We start from the raw sequence: 17,059 nt of genomic DNA, 5'->3' as shown, positions 1-17,059 counted from the left end.
TAAGTTATCATATTCGATTAAAGTCGGAAGGAGATAGTTGTGGACATGTCAAGCATCGGTATGTTCTCCCATGATTATAAAGGGAGACCTCTCTCGAATTTTCATATATCAGCTCTTATATTTATTTAAACTGAATTAGACAATAAACTGTTTAAGATTTCAATTCACTGTTTGATTAGTTGGACCATTAACTAATCTAGATTTTAATAAGAATATAAGTTTCGTGTCTAATCAAAACTGCATCAACAACTTAATAATGATTTTTTTGTTTCTTAGAGATAGGAATAGGCAAAGATCAATTGTTCAAAAGTCTATAACATTATATATATTATTTGTTTTTTATATTTATACGAGAAAAAACATTGTAGGGAAAGAACGAGTAAAAAATCAGACTAAAAAATCAAGAACAACAAAAAAGATTGAAAACAGGAAAACCAAGATCAGAAAATAGAAACTGAGCCAATCACATACAGGACAGGAAAAAACGTAAACAAAAAAAGGAAACGCAAATAGAAGCCGAGCCAATCAGCAAGCTGAACAAAAAGGAAATAAAGAAACGGAAATGAAAAAAGATTGAGTGTCTCGCAGATTTGCTATTGGAGGTGGATGTGCGTCGTGCCTATGCCTTGGAGGTGATAGATCCAGTATGGATTCACATCGGATTTGGACTCGGGCTAGTAGGTGTGAACGGAAAATATTAGTAGGGTAAAGTTGGATGAAAAATTAGGGTGGCTCCATGCGAAATAAGTTATTGAATATTCATAAAAAAACGATCGTCCGCCTTTGTCGTTGTCAGATGGAGCCACATTAGAGCCGCCTGCCTTGCCGGTGCAGAACGACGCATAGTGTCGTAGTGGATGGAATCGCTCGCTGGCGTCATCCTACATCGTCACCTCAATGCAGCGGTGTCGTTGGTGTAGCTATGATGCCATTGTTGATGGCGTCTGGGTTCGCCACCGTGCCCTGGCAGCGCTGTTGGTGTAGACGCGAAGCCATCACCGATGGTGTCCGTGCTCGCCTCAGACTTGCACGTATATATGTTAAATTAATGAGGAAAGAAAATAAAAGCATGAAAAAAGGTGTTATAAACATGAGCTTATGCATACGATCATCTACAGCCTGTTCGGTTGGCTGGTTCGTATCGTTGCTGGTTCGTAAAGAAGTACTGCTGGCTGGTTTGTGTGAGAGAGAAATACTGTCCCGGCTGGAAACTTACGATCGTTTACGACAAGCCACAGCCAAATGAACAGGCTGCTAGTAAATTTGTTTTTAAGATGCAAATTACCTTGTTGCTTATTATATATGCGAGCACCAGATGATTTGTTCTTTCAAGACATCCCAGAATACAGTAGATTCCTCTTCAATCCATAAGGTTGCTTTCAACCAGCAGTAGATCGTTCTTTCGGATGAACTCCTGTGAAAAAAGTCCACGAAAGTTTAGATGTGTGACCGGCCGGATAAAAAGCCCTGTTGTGAAAAAACGAAAGAAACACTACGTACCTGAGGTCCTGACCCTTCTGTCCAGCAAACGTAAGTCTGATGAGAGGGCCGATTGGCCTAGGCGCCACGAGAGTTGCTGCTGATCCTGGCCCAGCAACGTGGAAGCCATGGAACTCACAGACCATGGTGACCTGGTCTCAGCAAAGTGCCCGACGAATCGGAAACTTGGGCACCGGTGCTTAGGGCGGCTGCAGTTGCCCTAGTCGTGGACGTGTGGACAGGGAAATAAATCACGGAAGCCGGATGTGGACCCGGGTATATGAGGGAGTATTTTTTTTCTTAATAAAGCTGATGACCGAAGCCAATAGGTTGAACGAAAATCTAAAGTGGTCAGAAATTTTGACTCTTTAGTATTAGGGATAGATATACTAATTATGTATTATAAATATCAATATTCTTTTATATATAATTAGTTAAAATTAAAAAAACCGATTTCTTCGGAAGCGAGAACAACTTCTATTATTTTAGAGGTTTTAGAGGGAGTACGTGCTATACCGTACGCGAGAGGAAGCGAATGAGAACACGCCTGCAAGCTGACTCATGCTCATGCATATTAGCATATAGATGATTTTTTGGTAGCGACGCTCTACCACGCATGTGCCGAAGAAGATGGTGGTACATGGATGGCGACAAAATGTGTGTATTAATTATTCTATTCTTTTTGTGAGGTATAGTATAATATAAAAACACATGCATATATGATTCTTTTTGCCACAACCATCTGGAGTACGAATGAAAGCTCGGAGGTGAAAATCCCATTGGTCCCGTCTGAAGGCGAAAGTAAACGGAAGCGCCGACAGTCAACGATGATTATGTAGCTGCATGCAGCTCTGATAAGTTTTGGCATAAACAATCTGTCAGTCTTTGACCGTGCGTGCGCGCGCGTGAAGTGTGCTGCACATTTGCGGGCATCGATGGACGCCATGCATGCCGGGCACGTACGTATATTCCTGATCCTATTTGCGCCATCTCCCGTACCTCACAAGGTCACACTCACATGCCTGCGGCCTCCTCCCTTGTACGTACTCCGTAGAAGAGAGACTACAGGGAGGGAAAACGCGAGGAGATGTGGACAAGCGCGTGTAGCAAGCACCTGTTGTCAAGTTTCCTCTGTGTCTGAACTCCGAGGGCCTGTTTGATTGCGGAAAAAAAATCAGTTTTTCTCGTGAAATTCCTACGAGATTCGTGTAAAATTCCTGCGTTGAACCCTGAACATAGCCAAGGTTTCAGGCTCTCAGGCACCTGCACTGTGCCAACGAATTCAACGCATGACAGGAAAAAAAAGTAGTCTGTGCATTCTTCTTCAGAGCTCATCCTGGCAGGCCGCAGGCCAGTAACACCGTAACGGCTTGCTATGACTTTCTTGGAACAGAACCGATTCGGCGCGCTCACAAGTGTCTCCATCGGCGACATCAGCGCATGCATCACACCGGCCTTGCGTTGTCGGTCTGTACTCTGTAGTCGTGCACCCTGTTTGTCTCACCATGTGGAAGGACTCGGGAAGCGGCAGTGCAGAGTGCAGAGTGCTGCCACAGACAATAGGGCCCGGACAATATGCATCCTTCTTGAACCAAATCAGTGCATACGGTTTGCCCGTAAGCAGATCTTGGTCAGCAGCAGGGACCAAAATTTGTCCAAAAACAAAAGGTTCGGAGCCCTGTTCGTTTGGGCTTATTTGGCTGATAAGCTCTGGTTAAAAATACTGTTGGCTGATTTAATGTAAAAAAAATACGATTCGTTGATTGAAAAAATACGACTTATAAACCAAACGAGCCTAAACGTACACGACGACCGTGGGCAGCCTGACACATCGTATTAGACTGTCAGTGTGTGTGGCACGGACGCACGGGCCGTGGTCATTGCCGATCGAATGTCGTGTACAGCCCATTTCTCGAATCGAGCCCACAAGACCAGTCACGGAAAGCCCACTAGATATTTCTGAGGGCTTAGTGTGTGTGGATTCAGATGCAGTCGGCCCGTGGCATGCTCGCTGCTCTAACTAAGCGCATTGTGTTGCTAAAAAAAACACTAAGCGCACTGTGGACTGCTCTCCCGAAAGAAAACGAAAAGGAAAAAAAACACTATCATTTTGTTCTGAGTCAAATAATTTCGAGTCACCAAGTTTATAAGAAATATATCAATATTTATTATAATGAATAAGTATTGTTATATTTATTGAGAAATGTACTTCCATAATATATATGTTTGGCATCATAAATGTTGATCTTCTTTTCATAAACTTGATCAAACTTAAAAAAAAATTGGCTTACAGTAGAGCTAAAATGACCCCTTATTTTTGGATGGGTTTTAGGAAATACCATGTTCAGGATCCCATGAATGGATATGATAAGAATTGCGATGACAGGGGAATTTGAGGGGGAAGTAAATAAAAGAGAGAAACTAGGGTGTTAAGAGGAGCGAGTGGTTGACAAATATTGTCTTGCCTTTTCCATTATTATATTACAAGGCTTCGGATTATATCCCTCTCCCACCCAATTGACCTCGTCTATTGTGACAGGCTTAGGGTTAAATCCCTCTCCCTCCCAATTGACCTAGAGTAACCACTTTTAACAGTTGTACTGGGCAAGTTCGATTTTAGCCGAAACACAAAAAACAAACAATGAACTCTATTACAACCATCAAATGGAGATTTTTTAGTTAGCTAACTCATTAATGTCAAATATTATTCTAGTTTATATTTTCTCAATCAAAATCCGTGAAATACAATTCTAATGCAATTTCAGCAAATTTTTTGGTCGACCCAACAACCCAAATAATTAGAACTTGCATCCTGGTCAACCAAACAACCCAAAATAATTAGAACTAGCATCCCTACTGATGCTGCAGCTGCACCTTCCATGCAACATTGTCGTTGTACAAAGATGTAGACTGCCAACAACGGATAGCATGATAGAAGCACAAGCTTTAAATAAACAGATGCAAAATTTGTTTTCAGTGGCCTTCTAAAATACTAAGTATACATAATGTCCTCATCTCAAACTGTATGATGTATCCCCTTGGCTACAAACTTGTCAGGGATACACAAATTTTTTAAGTTCTACAAATCTACAACAGCACTTATTCTCCCTCAGTTCCTCCCATCTCATATAATAATAAATAGCTAGATGTCAAAGAATTACACTGATCAACTCATTTCAGTATATAATCAATGGCACGCTTCATTTCCAAAGCTGACGACTGGGTTGGCATATACACGCAAAGCCAGCTTTACTTCCAAACGCTACAGCTATGGCTGATTGGGGGTGATGTGTCACCATACATCACGGAGGTACCTGCCTTCCATCTGCAGGCTCTTTACATAGCTCTCGGTTTTGGAGCTATCCAAAGATCCCTGAAGTGAAACACAAATGAGACGTTACAAACAACATAGTAAAGTTTATAGCCATCTATTAGACGATGAATTGTGGTTGTTATCTACCTGCTCTTGGACTATTGTATGAAGCATTCTGTGTACATCTCTAGCCATTCCCTTGGCATCACCGCAAACATACAAGTAACCACCATGTGAGATGATGTTCCAAATTTCTGTGGCCTGGTAACAAAAAGAAGTATCTAGTTGAGCAAACCTTCCAGTGGACATTGAATATTTGAAACGCTCGAGAAGTAACAGTATATTAAGGAAGAGTGTATGTTGTATCTGACCTTCTCCACCATCTTATGCTGCACATATTCTTTCACTGGCCCTTCCCGAGAGAATGCGACAATTAGCTCAGAAAGCGCCCCCTCCTCAAGGAAAGTTTGCAACTCATCTTCATATATGTAGTCCTGAAGGGTGGTAATTCAGATTGAATTCCATCAATATTTGCTGAGAAACACAACAATAACACAAGGAATTGTGTCATAACCGGCGATTCTTACCATGTTACGGTTCCTGCATCCAAAGAAAAGGATCGAAGTGCCCAGTTCTGCTCCAGACTGTTTCAGTGCTAACCTTTCCTGCCAAGAGTGAGTGGAAGGATAAGTTAAACTAGGGTCTAGGTACTCTCAAGCAGACTTGCAAATATACACCCACTGGATTCTTGGCAAAACAAACCTGCAAGAAGCCTCTAAAAGGAGCCAGCCCTGTCCCAGGACCAATCATGATAATCGGAGTGGACGGGTCAGCAGGTAATTTGAAATTTGACTGCCTCACAAAGATGGGAGCCCAGCTGCATTCTTCGCTATATTCCAGAGGAATTGTATTCTGCCAAGCATATGATCAAATCATAGAAATAATAAATCAGACTGTTGGAAACTTCGTTATTGCTGGTAATCCAGGAGCTTAATGCCCAAACAAGGATTTTTTTCAAGAGCCTACCTTCATCCATGTTGAACAAACTCCTTGGTGGATCCTTCCTGTTGGTGAAGGGCCATAAACTAATGCACATGTTACATGAATTCTGGAGGGAGCCATCCTGCAGAGACATTTATAAGTTGTCAAGAGGCCTCCCTAATGGAAGGTACATACCACCACCTCAAGCATAATATGCCACACCAATATGAACAAGACAGTCCAATATTATCACATATGGAAACTCACAACATCTTAAGCTTAACTGGTGCCTGAAGTTTAAAATTTAAATAATTTCATGGTGGAAGAAATCAAACAAAGGTAGAGACTTGAAAACTAGCTCTAGCAAGGCACACATGGCATTCCCCCTAACCATCTTCTTGTGACATGAACCCCCCCCCCCCCCCCCTCTCTCCAAAAAGGAAAATATTGCAGATGTACTGTTTGAAACTTGTAGGTAAAGGCTGCAAACAGAGGAAATGAACACTGATAGTTAAAAAATATATACTTACTTTGGAGATGATGAAATTGAGTAGTATCGCGGTTGCAGACGAGGAGCTATTGCTGCAAAAAACACTCCCAGTGGTGGCTTAGCTGAAGGGAATGCAGCCATAACTTCAATAAGGCTCCTCTGACTAGCAGTTATCCATTGAGAATACTCATCCTACATACAATTCTATTAGTCAGCAAAGGAGAAAAATCCACTTTAAATGGCATAATATAAAGATTCTGAAAGGATGACAACCTTTCCAGCGGGAGAAGCCAAGAATCTAAGTCGTTCAGCTTCAGCTGGATCAGATGCGTGAGAAGCTAAAGCAAGCAAAGCAGCCTGAGATGATTACATCATTCAAAGATTGGTCAAATGATCACAAGAAAAATAGAAAGAAGGAAAATTCTTAGAAATCATGTGGACCTTCTTCGGTGGATTGAGTAGATCAGCATATCGTAGAAGCGCAGTCCGCAAGGTACATGGAGATGGGAAAGGTGGGGCCAAGGAACCTCCTCCTTTACGAGGAGATCCATCTTCTGCATCTGCATGGATGGAGAAGAATGTATCTGGAGAAAGGTCAAGTAGCCTTTCAGCCTCCTCCAGAGTCTCAACAGAATTTTCTGCATATACACCAACATGATCTCCGGTTTCATACCTGAAACAAGAATTCAAAATGTCAGATATGTTGTAGTCTTTATAGATTAGGGGGGATCCTAGTACTCACACCTTGAACAGAATTCTCTGGACAATGTTGATAATAAATTTAGAATACAAAGCATTATGCAACAATCGGTACAAAGATAAACTGTTTGATGTAGCACAAGTACTGGGTTTTGAGTTTTGTCCTGTTGAACAGTAATCAAAGAAGTACATGGGCAATTCATTTCCAACCTACCCCAACTTGCCTAGGACTAAAAGGCATTCTTCTTGTTGTATTCAAATAAGTACATGGCTGCTTCTTTCATCTTGAGTTTTGTGGAACAATTGTGACTAAACTGTCACCTCAATGCAATCAAACAGAAGAAAATAAAATGATTTAATAAGCCAGTGAATAAGTTAGTCAACCAACTGAAAACATTATAGGATCTGCTTTTTGTCATGTTGACATCAACCTGACTGCCATGGTACCGAATAACAACATTATTCACATGATTAGAGCTCATCATCCTAATCATGCCACAGTTTGGCGCATAAACCAATCGCCAATCTACCAGAATCCAATATGTTCCTTTGCTACTTGATTGTGTAAATGATGCCAGAAACCATGAAAGTACATTAATTCCATTCTTGGCTGGCCGATATCACCTAATCCAGTTACAAAAATAAGGCAGAAGTTGGATGGTAACAAGCTATTCATGCTATATTTTGCACTTTGATCCAAGTCATTCCTACGTATGAGAGATTCAAGATTAACACGAATAAATGCTCTGTTTAGGAACCTTTTATCTCCAAGGGTGCAAGTGGGTACCCTAAGGCCTAAATTAATTCATTTCTTCCCCTAAATTAATTAGGTGTCGTCCCAACCTTTTAGTTCATTTTAGCAAGTTCTGGATCGACCCAATGACCCAAAATAAGTGGAACTTGCATCTCGACTTATCGCTAATCTCAATACATGGAATATGTCATTCCTGTGGTACCACAAATTCATCTGAGTCGTTCCCAATTCATGAAACCGAAAGATTTCCTAGTTTATTGGTGAAAAATATTAAAGGACCAAGTGAGGTTCTGCTGATGTGTTGTAGTGCAAATTATTTAGGTTATCTGCAGTAGCCTGAATCATGCTCACAAGTCATAATGAATATTCTGGCATAGGACCTGTACTCAGGGGATGTTTGGTTAGAAGGATCACCTCATCCTACATGGAGAGTGGTTCATCATGAGTTTGTCCCATAAAATGTGATGAGAGGACTCAATCCCAATGACGTGCATATGAGCCATGAGGTGGTGATTGATCAACCCATTCCATTCCCAAACCAAACAATAATATCATGAGTTCGGTGATGGATCACTCCATTCATCAAACCAAACACCCCATTAGTAGCCTGAGCTATGTACATAAGTACAAGATTTTAATACTACGAATATATTGAATAATACCCAATGGAAATGTAGCATGTCCCTAGCAAAGAAAAAAAAATGAGCATCCTTTTCACAGGGGAACCAGTGGAACATAGATAGGATCAAGACTGAAATAAAGGAATATAAGAGGAAAAGGAATATGCAGATCAGGAAACTTACACAAGACCAGTGCCAGAAATGTCGAACTCAAGATGGATACAAGAGCGATCTGAAGCTGGTTTGTGCAGCTCCTTCCGAACAGCAACATTAGCCCTAGCAATTAATAATATTATTGTAAAGAAAATTTTTAATGGCAAAAAGGAAGTTGTTAGCAAATTGTTCTGGCGTCCAAATACCTGCAAGGGTGTTGAATATCAATCACACCAGTACCGTTGGCTAGTGTCCATGATCTATCTTGGAATGACAGGTCAGATTTATCAATGAAAACAACTCTGTATTCAGGAATAGCAGCAGTATATGGAGTCGATGCACCAGTTGTGTCATCCTCGTCGCGGAGCAATTGATCTAACTCTGGCCACACTAGTTCTTTCCTACAAAAAAAACAATAAGGAATATATGATTCTCACTCAAGCAGCAATACCAAAAACATTACAAATACACATATATACTTAAAGGTGTCCCAAAAAAGTTGGGTATTCCCCGGGAATACCCTTGAATCCGCCCATGCTTCTACTCCATCTATCAGAGTCAGTGTACATGAGGTCATTACTTACTACTACCAACTACCAGGCCATACAATCATACACTACCACTACTGCCTACTGCTGTCACTAGACAGACAGGATATGGCATGGTGGGGCTGCTACTGTACTGCAGCAGCTGATTATTTCTAACATAATAGAACATAACAAACATAATAAATTACAAAATTTTTATTTCAGTATAGAAAACACAGACAAAATGCTTTCTTGGGTGCATTAAATATTCAAATGGTCATGTAACGCTTTTGCAGCATTAAACATGGGTATGCTCACTGCTATAATTTTAAGGCATATATCAAAATATATAAGCTAAAATAGTGTCAAATTGCATAGATTGTCAGAACTAATACATTACCATCTGTTTATTTAATGCTCACATATATTAAACATGGGTATGCTCACTGCTATTTTGGTATTCTCTAGTCTAATAACCATTTGCCAAATCTTTTTTTTCCTGCTATGATTCTAAAAAAAAGTTTCATCAAATGGTTGATATGTTCATAAATGGCAAAATGGAAGGTGTTTCAAAAATCCATTACTAAGCAACTAATTAGACTATCTGAGTTTTTCAGAAGTCATTAAAGCATCATCAGTATACTTATCTCAACAAACATATGATATTTTGCACGATTATAGTCTGAAGACAAATTATTGAGAAAAAAATGGAAGTTGAAGTGATTTATGTACCAAATATACGCAACACATAGTAAGGACATTATTTCCCCAATCTAGATAGGAAAAAAGGTAGCACAATGATACTTTTGTTCTGTGTCAACATAAAGAATCAATCAACACCCCAAATTAGAACTCAAGCATGGATTTGGTTTTTGTGGCAACAAGCTAGATGGGCACTACCCACCAGTCCACCACGACTTTGTATCTACAATCCACATGGTAGATATCTACCACGGCAAAGTAATGCACAGCAGATTATATACGTCATTGTAGCTTTTGTACCATGCAGTGAAATCATCCTCAATGCACTGATCATCATCTCCAAGGCCAACAGGAACAAGACGTTTCCCACCTAGATACACAAGAAATTGGAAGCCATGACAACAAAATCAAATACCATAATCATGAATCATGAAACCCTACATCATGAAGGACATACCATGGCAGCTAATGGGAAAAAATGCATGCATTTAGCACAACAGATCCTCATGTGAAAATAAATTTGATCGCTACAAGGGAAAAGAATGTATGATGATTTCTATCATTACCATAGCACCATAATGGGTAAAAAATCCTAAAAGTTTTAACCTTGAAACAAAAATCAACTATGTTGAGATTTGAGAATGTCCCTTAATGCTATCTACTTGTTTCAACTTTTCCCATAGGAACTAGTGTAATTTACTTACCCTGCTCTTCTAGTAGCTCATCTACCACCTTTGCAACCTGCATTTTCCATGTGCATAATCAATAACCAAAACACTCAACAGTAACCAGCTTTCATCCAAATAACAATAACATGCAATTCTGTGTGTTTACCTTATTAAAATGTTCATATTGCCTGTTTCCAAGGCCAAAAATACCATATTTAAGATCCTTCAGCCAAACTTCCTTCTCTTTTCCCTGTTTTCAGGCATTGAAAAGAGGTCAGGAGTGTAACAGAAGTCAACATATCCCAACTACGGAGACTTCACAAACCTCAGTAAACCATTTGTAGAATCTTGCTGCGTTATCAGTTGGCTCTCCGTCCCCATATCTGCATACCATGAATATAATTTGCCACAAAATACAGATGAAATATTTTAACTAAAAGAGATAGACTGTGTAATTCATAACAAACAATATTGCTTGTTCATCAATCATGGAGAAGGAAGGAAATTTTACCCAAGCTAGTTACTGTATCATCAATGAAAATAAGGTTGTACTATGATAAAATCAAGCTGTCTATTAGAACGCAGCCAAGATAAATGGAGCCAATTCTCCACAGAACAAACAGCAAAGCAATTCCAATTCTGATAAAATGAACGCCTGTATCATTAAACTACGCGTTATCAGTGGACAATTACATTAAATTTTCATGTCATCAGTGGATGATTAAAGCTATGTGTACAAACATAAGTTTTTTTTACCTCAGACAGTTTTTTCGAAGGCACACCAAGTAAAAGGACTAGACATTCGAACTTCACAAGGCAGCTGGATTCCTAATTAAGGAGTGACCAATAAAGGTGCTTAGCCAATCTACACAGAAATTAAGCTTAACAAAATAAGGCAGGTGGATTGTGTAACTAGCTACTAGAGCACACAAAAAAAGAGCAATTCACCAATCCACGATAGTTGGATTATCGACTATGGAATTTAGCAGCAAGCGACAAACAGCGGAAGCTAGCCATCCGCAAAGTTCGCTTGAGCTTGACAACAAAATACAGGTGAATTATCAACAATGGAATCAAGGCGCAAGCGACAAAAGCCGCAATTCACCGACAAAAGCCGCAATTCACCAATCCATGCAGCTTGCGTTGAGCTCCAACAAAAGGCAGGTGGGTCATGGAATAAGGCGCAAGCGACAAAGGGCGCAATTCACTAATGGGCGAATCAGCACACAGAGGGTAACTCACGTTGCTAAGAAGAACAGCACCACAGTTTCCTTCTTCAGCTTCTCCTCGTATTCCTCGTCCTCCTGAGCATAGTCATCCTGCACACGTCCCACAAATCTCTCAAGCTCCAGCACGGGGCCCGAGCTAGCCTAGAACACACACAGGTACGCATATAGATCATGCAAAATTACCAGATCCACCACTTTGAACACGGCCTTCTCGTACCGCGCCCTCGCCTCCTCCGCCATGGACTGATGAGAACATAAACGCATTGAGTCAAACAAACAGGCAGAGGAACAAACAAGACTAAACGCAGGCGAGCATCCCGGTGGATCTGATCGGGCAGCGACCTTGGCGAATCCCTCGGCAGTGCCGGTCTGCGTGCCGAAGAAGATGGTGACGCGCTTCCGGCCGTCGTCCACGTCGGCGTCGGCGTCCACCTTGACCGGCGGCGGGCGTACCGGCGTGGCGACCGGCTTGGACGGCGCCCCGCCACCGGATCGGAACCAGACGGCGAGGATAAGCAGCCCCGCGACGAGGGCCGCGGCGGTGGCCGCCAGCGCGGCGAGCGGGTCTCCCCCCGCGGCGGCGGCGAGCTCCGGCGGGATGACGGAGCCCGCCCACGACCTCGCCGCCTCCAGCGCCGCCATCGTCGCTCGCTTCCTCCCCCGCCCGCCGCGAGGGATTGGGTGGGGAGGAGGAGGAGACGAGATCGAGGACGGCAGAAGGAGGGGGAGGGGGTGGGGTGCGTGCACCTACCAACAACCAGTGCTTCGCTACTACTACTGCGGACGGACAAGCTGCCCGCAGGGGTAAAAGTGCCTTTTCCGCTTGCTTTTTTTAAAACGGAAAAAATATAACGTGTATAAGGAATTTTTCTCTCGCGGGAAGGGAAGGCGAAAGGCGTGACGGGCCCTTTTGAGGCTTGTTGTGTGCGTGTGCATCTGGAGTCGTAAATAATTCTGAATTATTTATCGTTCGTTGATTCAGTATTAGAGAAAAATACTATATTAATTTATAGTTCATGATCATATACAAGCAGGGATCTACTCAACAGTCAACAGCCAGCGGTTTTCCAATCAGGAAAACTGGCTTTGTCCGGACTCTGGATTCTGGGCTGGGATCTGCGGCCAGCATCTGCAGCTGTCCAGGACTGCCTTATCAAATGCCGTTTGTCTATATAGTCTAAATTTAAATTTAACTAGACTTATAAAAAATATCAACATTTATATTTTCAAATGATTTCTATAGTATTATAAAAATATATTTCATAATTAATTTACTGATACTTACTGTGTTACAGTATTGTAAGTAGCTTTTATTATATATTTATTAGTTATAAGCTTGGGATATTTGAGACGCGGAGAAACGGTACTTCCATTTTTTTTAAGAACAGAGATAGCACAATCATTTAATATTATTTGCTAACGCTTTTACGCCACGATTGTTCTGGCCCTGAATTTTCATGTAATCTACAACCCACTAAAAAACAAGGTACCAAGTTGTGAAGGAGTTTTGTACTTCGGCTATAGTAAGGGCGTGTTTAGTTTTCAAAAAATTTTGCCTCCTACAGTAAAAAAAGTATGTTTGGACATATGTATGGAGTATTAAATGTAGACGAAAAAAAAATTAATTGTACAGTTTTTGGCAAAATCGCGAGACGAATCTTTTAAGCCTAATTAGTCCATGAAAAGCCTTAAGTGCTACAGTAACCCACATGTGCTAATGGCCGATTAATTAGTATCATTAGATTTCTCGCAGTTTCCTGATGGGTTTTGTAATTTGTTTTTTTATTAGTATCAAAAACCTCTCCCGACATCCTTCCGACATATTCAATATGATACCCAAAAATTTTCGTCTCCCCAACTAAACATACCCTAAGCTGGCTGCAATAAACATCACATTCCAACGTTTGCTGAAGTAAAAATGATGTGACACGGTGAAATAGAGTGACACAGATGCAACGACTCACGGCCTATCATTCACAAATTGTGCCGTATAGTCCATCAATAAACATTGCATTGTTCTCTCCCTCTCGCAGTCATACACGATTGGAACCAAGATTATATACGTCATGTTCGTTTGAGCTTGTTTGACTTATAAGCCATACTTTTTCAGTCAATAAATAATATTTTTCTCTCTCAAATCAAATCAGCCAACAATACTTTCAGCCATAACTTATCAGTCAAACAAGTCCAAATGAACAGGGCGATAGCAAAAGCTGACTATACCCAGTGGTGCTCAAGAAGCAATATTATATTACAGAGAAGCAAACCTCATTCCATAGCATGCCATTTTTACGTCGACGCATGATATAAGTAGCCATTTTCCAAAAGTTGTCTCAACACATTTCTTGACTCTCAATCGCATAAAACTATGGAGTATAACTTATTAGCTTTCATGGAACCAGATATTGCTATTAATATAAACTCATTCTCTCGAGCTAAAGACCAGCGCCAATTGCCAGCCTGTTCGCTTGATCGTAAACGATCGTAAATTTCCAGTCGAAAACAGTATTTTTTTCTCACACCAAACCAGCCAGCAGTAAATAATCCACGATACGATACGGCGTCCGGAACAGGCTAATGATCGTTGACCTCGCAGAACCGCATAGACTTCTGCGTGGAGGAAAGAGAGCCTGGCATGGTGATTTCGCAGTCTAGCAGAGTTGCCTGCAGCCTACAGAAGCACTCGTAGCTTGGTCAGAAAAAGTAAAGGTTCAAGGAGAGAGAAGAATATGTGTGACCGTGTGAGACAAAGAGAGAGCTCATGATCCTGTTGTGGAACATCGTTTGAGTATGCCTGCCTGCCTGCTATAAATAGCGCCCGTGGAGTGATCCTGTTGTGGAACATCGTTTGAGTATGCCTGCCTGCCTGCTATAAATAGCGCCCGTGGAGTGCTCCTCGGCTGGAGGACGGACGACCTGGTCGGCGTCACAGGTGTCCCTGTGATTCAAGGTTGGTCTGGTGGATCACCGTCATCTATGGGCCGCGGGAGGCTAATGTCCAGCAGGCTTTTCTTAACGAGCTCGCGGCTCTCCGCTTGTCGCTCCTGGGTCCCTGGCTCATTTGCGGGGACTTCAACATGATCTATCGCGCGGCGGATAAGAACAACGACAGGCTGGATTGACGGTGTATGCGTCGCTTCGGCCGTTTTCTTGGTGCGGTGGCGGTCGAGGAGATACACCTAAACGGGCGCCTGTTCACGTGGACTAACGAGCGCCTGCGCCCAACGCTCGAGCGCATTGACCGCGCTTTCGCTTCAGTGGGTTGGTTGGAATTGTACCCGAACCACCACATGCGTGCGCTCTCGTCGGACTGCTCCGACCACGCGCCGTTACTGTTGCGCATGGATGTCGTTCCCTGGGCGCGCAAACGCTTCCGCTTCCGGTCCTTCTGGACGAAGCTGCCAGGGTTCCTCGACGTCGTCGCCTCGGCATACGTATCATGGACTTCAAACTCAAGAACGTCGCTCGCGCGCTAAAAAGTTGGAGTATGCGCAATATCGGGAGCGTCTGCCTGCAGCTTGCCATTGCGCGCAAGATCATCTTGCGTTTGGAATGCGCGCAGGACCGTAGACCACTGTCGACTGAGGAGTGTGCGTTGAGAAAGGACATGAAATGCAAATGCCTTGGCCTTGCGTCCCTCTTAAGAACAATCGCCAGGCAGCACTCCAGGTTGATGTTCCTTGCCGAGGGGGACGCAAACACGAGGTTCTTCCATCTTCAGGCTTGCCACCGCAGTCGAAAGAACCACATCGCCTCGCTCACGGTCCAGGGGAACGACCTTGTCCTCAGTGAGCAGATGGCGGACGCACTGTATGAACACTACAGCGCCCTGCTCAGCACTCCATTCCAACGATCGGGCAATGTGAACTTCGACGGCCTGGGTATCACCCAGCACGACTTATCCATGTTGGACGTCTGCTTCTCAGAGTTCGAGATCTGGGCGACCATCAAGGAGTTGCCGTCGGACAAAGCTCCGGGGCCAGATGGCTTCACCGGGCTGTTCTACAAAGTTGCCTGGCCGATCATCAAACAGGACGTCCTCAATGCTTTCAACGCGTTCTAGTCGCTGGACGGGCGCAACTTCCATTTAATCAATGATGCCTTCATGGTCCTCCTAAAAAAGAAGAATGCAGCACAGGCGATCGGTGACTACCGCCCGATCAGCCTAATGCACAGCTTTGGGAAGCTTATTGCCAAATGCCTTGCCTGTCGGCTAGCTCTTGTGCTCCATGATCTGGTGCATTCATGTCAGAGCGCATTCATCTAGGGATGGTCCATACATGATACTTTTAGAGCCGTTCAACTAACCTGCAAGGCCTTGCACCAGAAGAAGCAGAGTTGCATCCTGCTGAAGATCGATATCGCCAAAGCATTCGATTTCATCTGTTGGCCTTTCCTTTTAGAGGTCCTACAACGGCTCGGCTTCAGTCAGCGGTGGAGGAACGGGATGTCCATCATCCTTGGATCAGTGAGCACCAGAGTCCTCCTCAACGGCAGACCGGGCAACCGCATCTGCCATGCCCGAGGCTTGCGGCAAGGTGACCCCCTGTCACCGATGTTGTTCGTCCTAGCTATGGAGGTGCTTGGTGGACTCATCCGGTGGGCTGAGTCCCAGTCCTTCTTCTCACCTCTCCGATGCACCGCGGTGCGCACAAGGGTGTCACTATACGCGGACGACGTCGTCATGTTCATTAAACCAGGGTTGAACGACATCGTCGCCATCAAAACCATACTGCAGATCTTCGGCGATGCGTCGGGTTTGTACACTAACTTGGGCAAGTGCGTCGCCAACCCGATTGCCTGTGCACTGGAGGAGTTGCAGCTAGTGGCAAACTTGCTGTCCTACACAATCGGAGCCTTTCTGTGCAAATACTTGGGCATCCCCATCTCTACTCGTAGGCTGCGCCGAACTGAGGAACAGTTCCTCATTGACACCGTCGCGGCGCGTATTCCCCTATGGAAGGGCCAGCTCATGAACACTGCGGGTAGGGTGGCGTTGACACAGGCGACGCTCTCCGCCATCCCGGTGCACCTCTCCATTGTCGTGTGTCTGTCGCCATGGGCGGTCGACCGCATCGATAAGCTGTGTCGTTCGTTCATATGGTCTGGGTCAGCAACGGTGGCCGCGGGCAGGTGTCGCATGGCCTGGGACGTGGTTTGTAGGCCAAAGGAGCTTGGTGGTCTCAGCGTCATCGACCTGCGCAGGTTCGGTATGGCACTAAGACTACGCTAGGAGTGGGTGCGGAAGGTCGACCCCAACAGAACTTGGATCGACCTGCCGACAACAACCGACAGAGCCACGCGTGCCTCTTTCGTGCAGCAACAATGATGGTAGTCGGGGACGGGACCTCAACGCTGTTCTGGCAAGACTCATGGATCCATGGATGCTGTGTCCAACAAATTGCGCCTGCAGTGTTTGCCTCAGTCCCACAGGCGAAGATGAG

General features: G+C 43.6%; 2 protein-coding genes across 2 annotated transcripts; one reads left to right on the top strand and one right to left on the bottom strand.

Moving 5' to 3' along the window:
• Window positions 1-4,424: 4,424 nt before the first annotated feature.
• LOC136497802 (NADPH--cytochrome P450 reductase 1) lies at window positions 4,425-12,383 on the bottom strand. The gene is made up of 18 exons (XM_066493661.1): window positions 11,958-12,383; window positions 11,799-11,858; window positions 11,629-11,705; window positions 10,712-10,769; window positions 10,553-10,636; window positions 10,423-10,459; window positions 10,019-10,088; window positions 8,696-8,890; window positions 8,520-8,612; window positions 6,705-6,936; window positions 6,537-6,620; window positions 6,304-6,455; window positions 5,819-5,915; window positions 5,555-5,704; window positions 5,380-5,457; window positions 5,164-5,286; window positions 4,940-5,053; window positions 4,425-4,852 (listed from the first exon to the last, which is right to left on the bottom strand). Exons 1-18 carry the CDS (start codon window positions 12,255-12,257, stop codon window positions 4,772-4,774), a joined length of 2,085 nt encoding a protein of 694 aa, XP_066349758.1. The 5' UTR covers window positions 12,258-12,383; the 3' UTR covers window positions 4,425-4,771.
• Window positions 12,384-14,743: 2,360 nt separating this feature from the next.
• LOC136496199 (uncharacterized) lies at window positions 14,744-15,678 on the top strand. Its single transcript, XM_066491882.1, has 2 exons — window positions 14,744-15,049; window positions 15,133-15,678. Exons 1-2 carry the CDS (start codon window positions 14,744-14,746, stop codon window positions 15,676-15,678), a joined length of 852 nt encoding a protein of 283 aa, XP_066347979.1.
• Window positions 15,679-17,059: the final 1,381 nt, after the last annotated feature.

The sequence above is a fragment of the Miscanthus floridulus genome, chromosome 12 (assembly GCF_019320115.1).
Source record: "Miscanthus floridulus cultivar M001 chromosome 12, ASM1932011v1, whole genome shotgun sequence".
In the NCBI taxonomy this organism is placed as follows: domain Eukaryota; kingdom Viridiplantae; phylum Streptophyta; class Magnoliopsida; order Poales; family Poaceae; genus Miscanthus; species Miscanthus floridulus.
The sequence above is the reverse complement of the archived record's forward strand: the minus strand, read 5'-3'. Positions and strand labels throughout refer to the sequence as shown.

Excerpts from the sequence above, each read along its gene's own strand:
- LOC136497802 (XM_066493661.1), bottom strand. The coding sequence starts at position 12,257 with ATGGCGGCGCTGGAGGCGGCGAGGTCGTGGGCGGGCTCCGTCATCCCG. Across the intron at positions 8,891-10,018 it reads GAGGATGATTTCACTGCATG|GAAAGAACTAGTGTGGCCAG; the intron begins GTACAAAAGCTA and ends TTTTTTTTGTAG. Across the intron at positions 5,054-5,163 it reads AGCATAAGATGGTGGAGAAG|GCCACAGAAATTTGGAACAT; the intron begins GTCAGATACAAC and ends TTTTGTTACCAG.
- LOC136496199 (XM_066491882.1), top strand. The coding sequence starts at position 14,744 with ATGCGTCGCTTCGGCCGTTTTCTTGGTGCGGTGGCGGTCGAGGAGATA. Across the intron at positions 15,050-15,132 it reads ACGTCGTCGCCTCGGCATAC|CTTGCCATTGCGCGCAAGAT; the intron begins GTATCATGGACT and ends GTCTGCCTGCAG.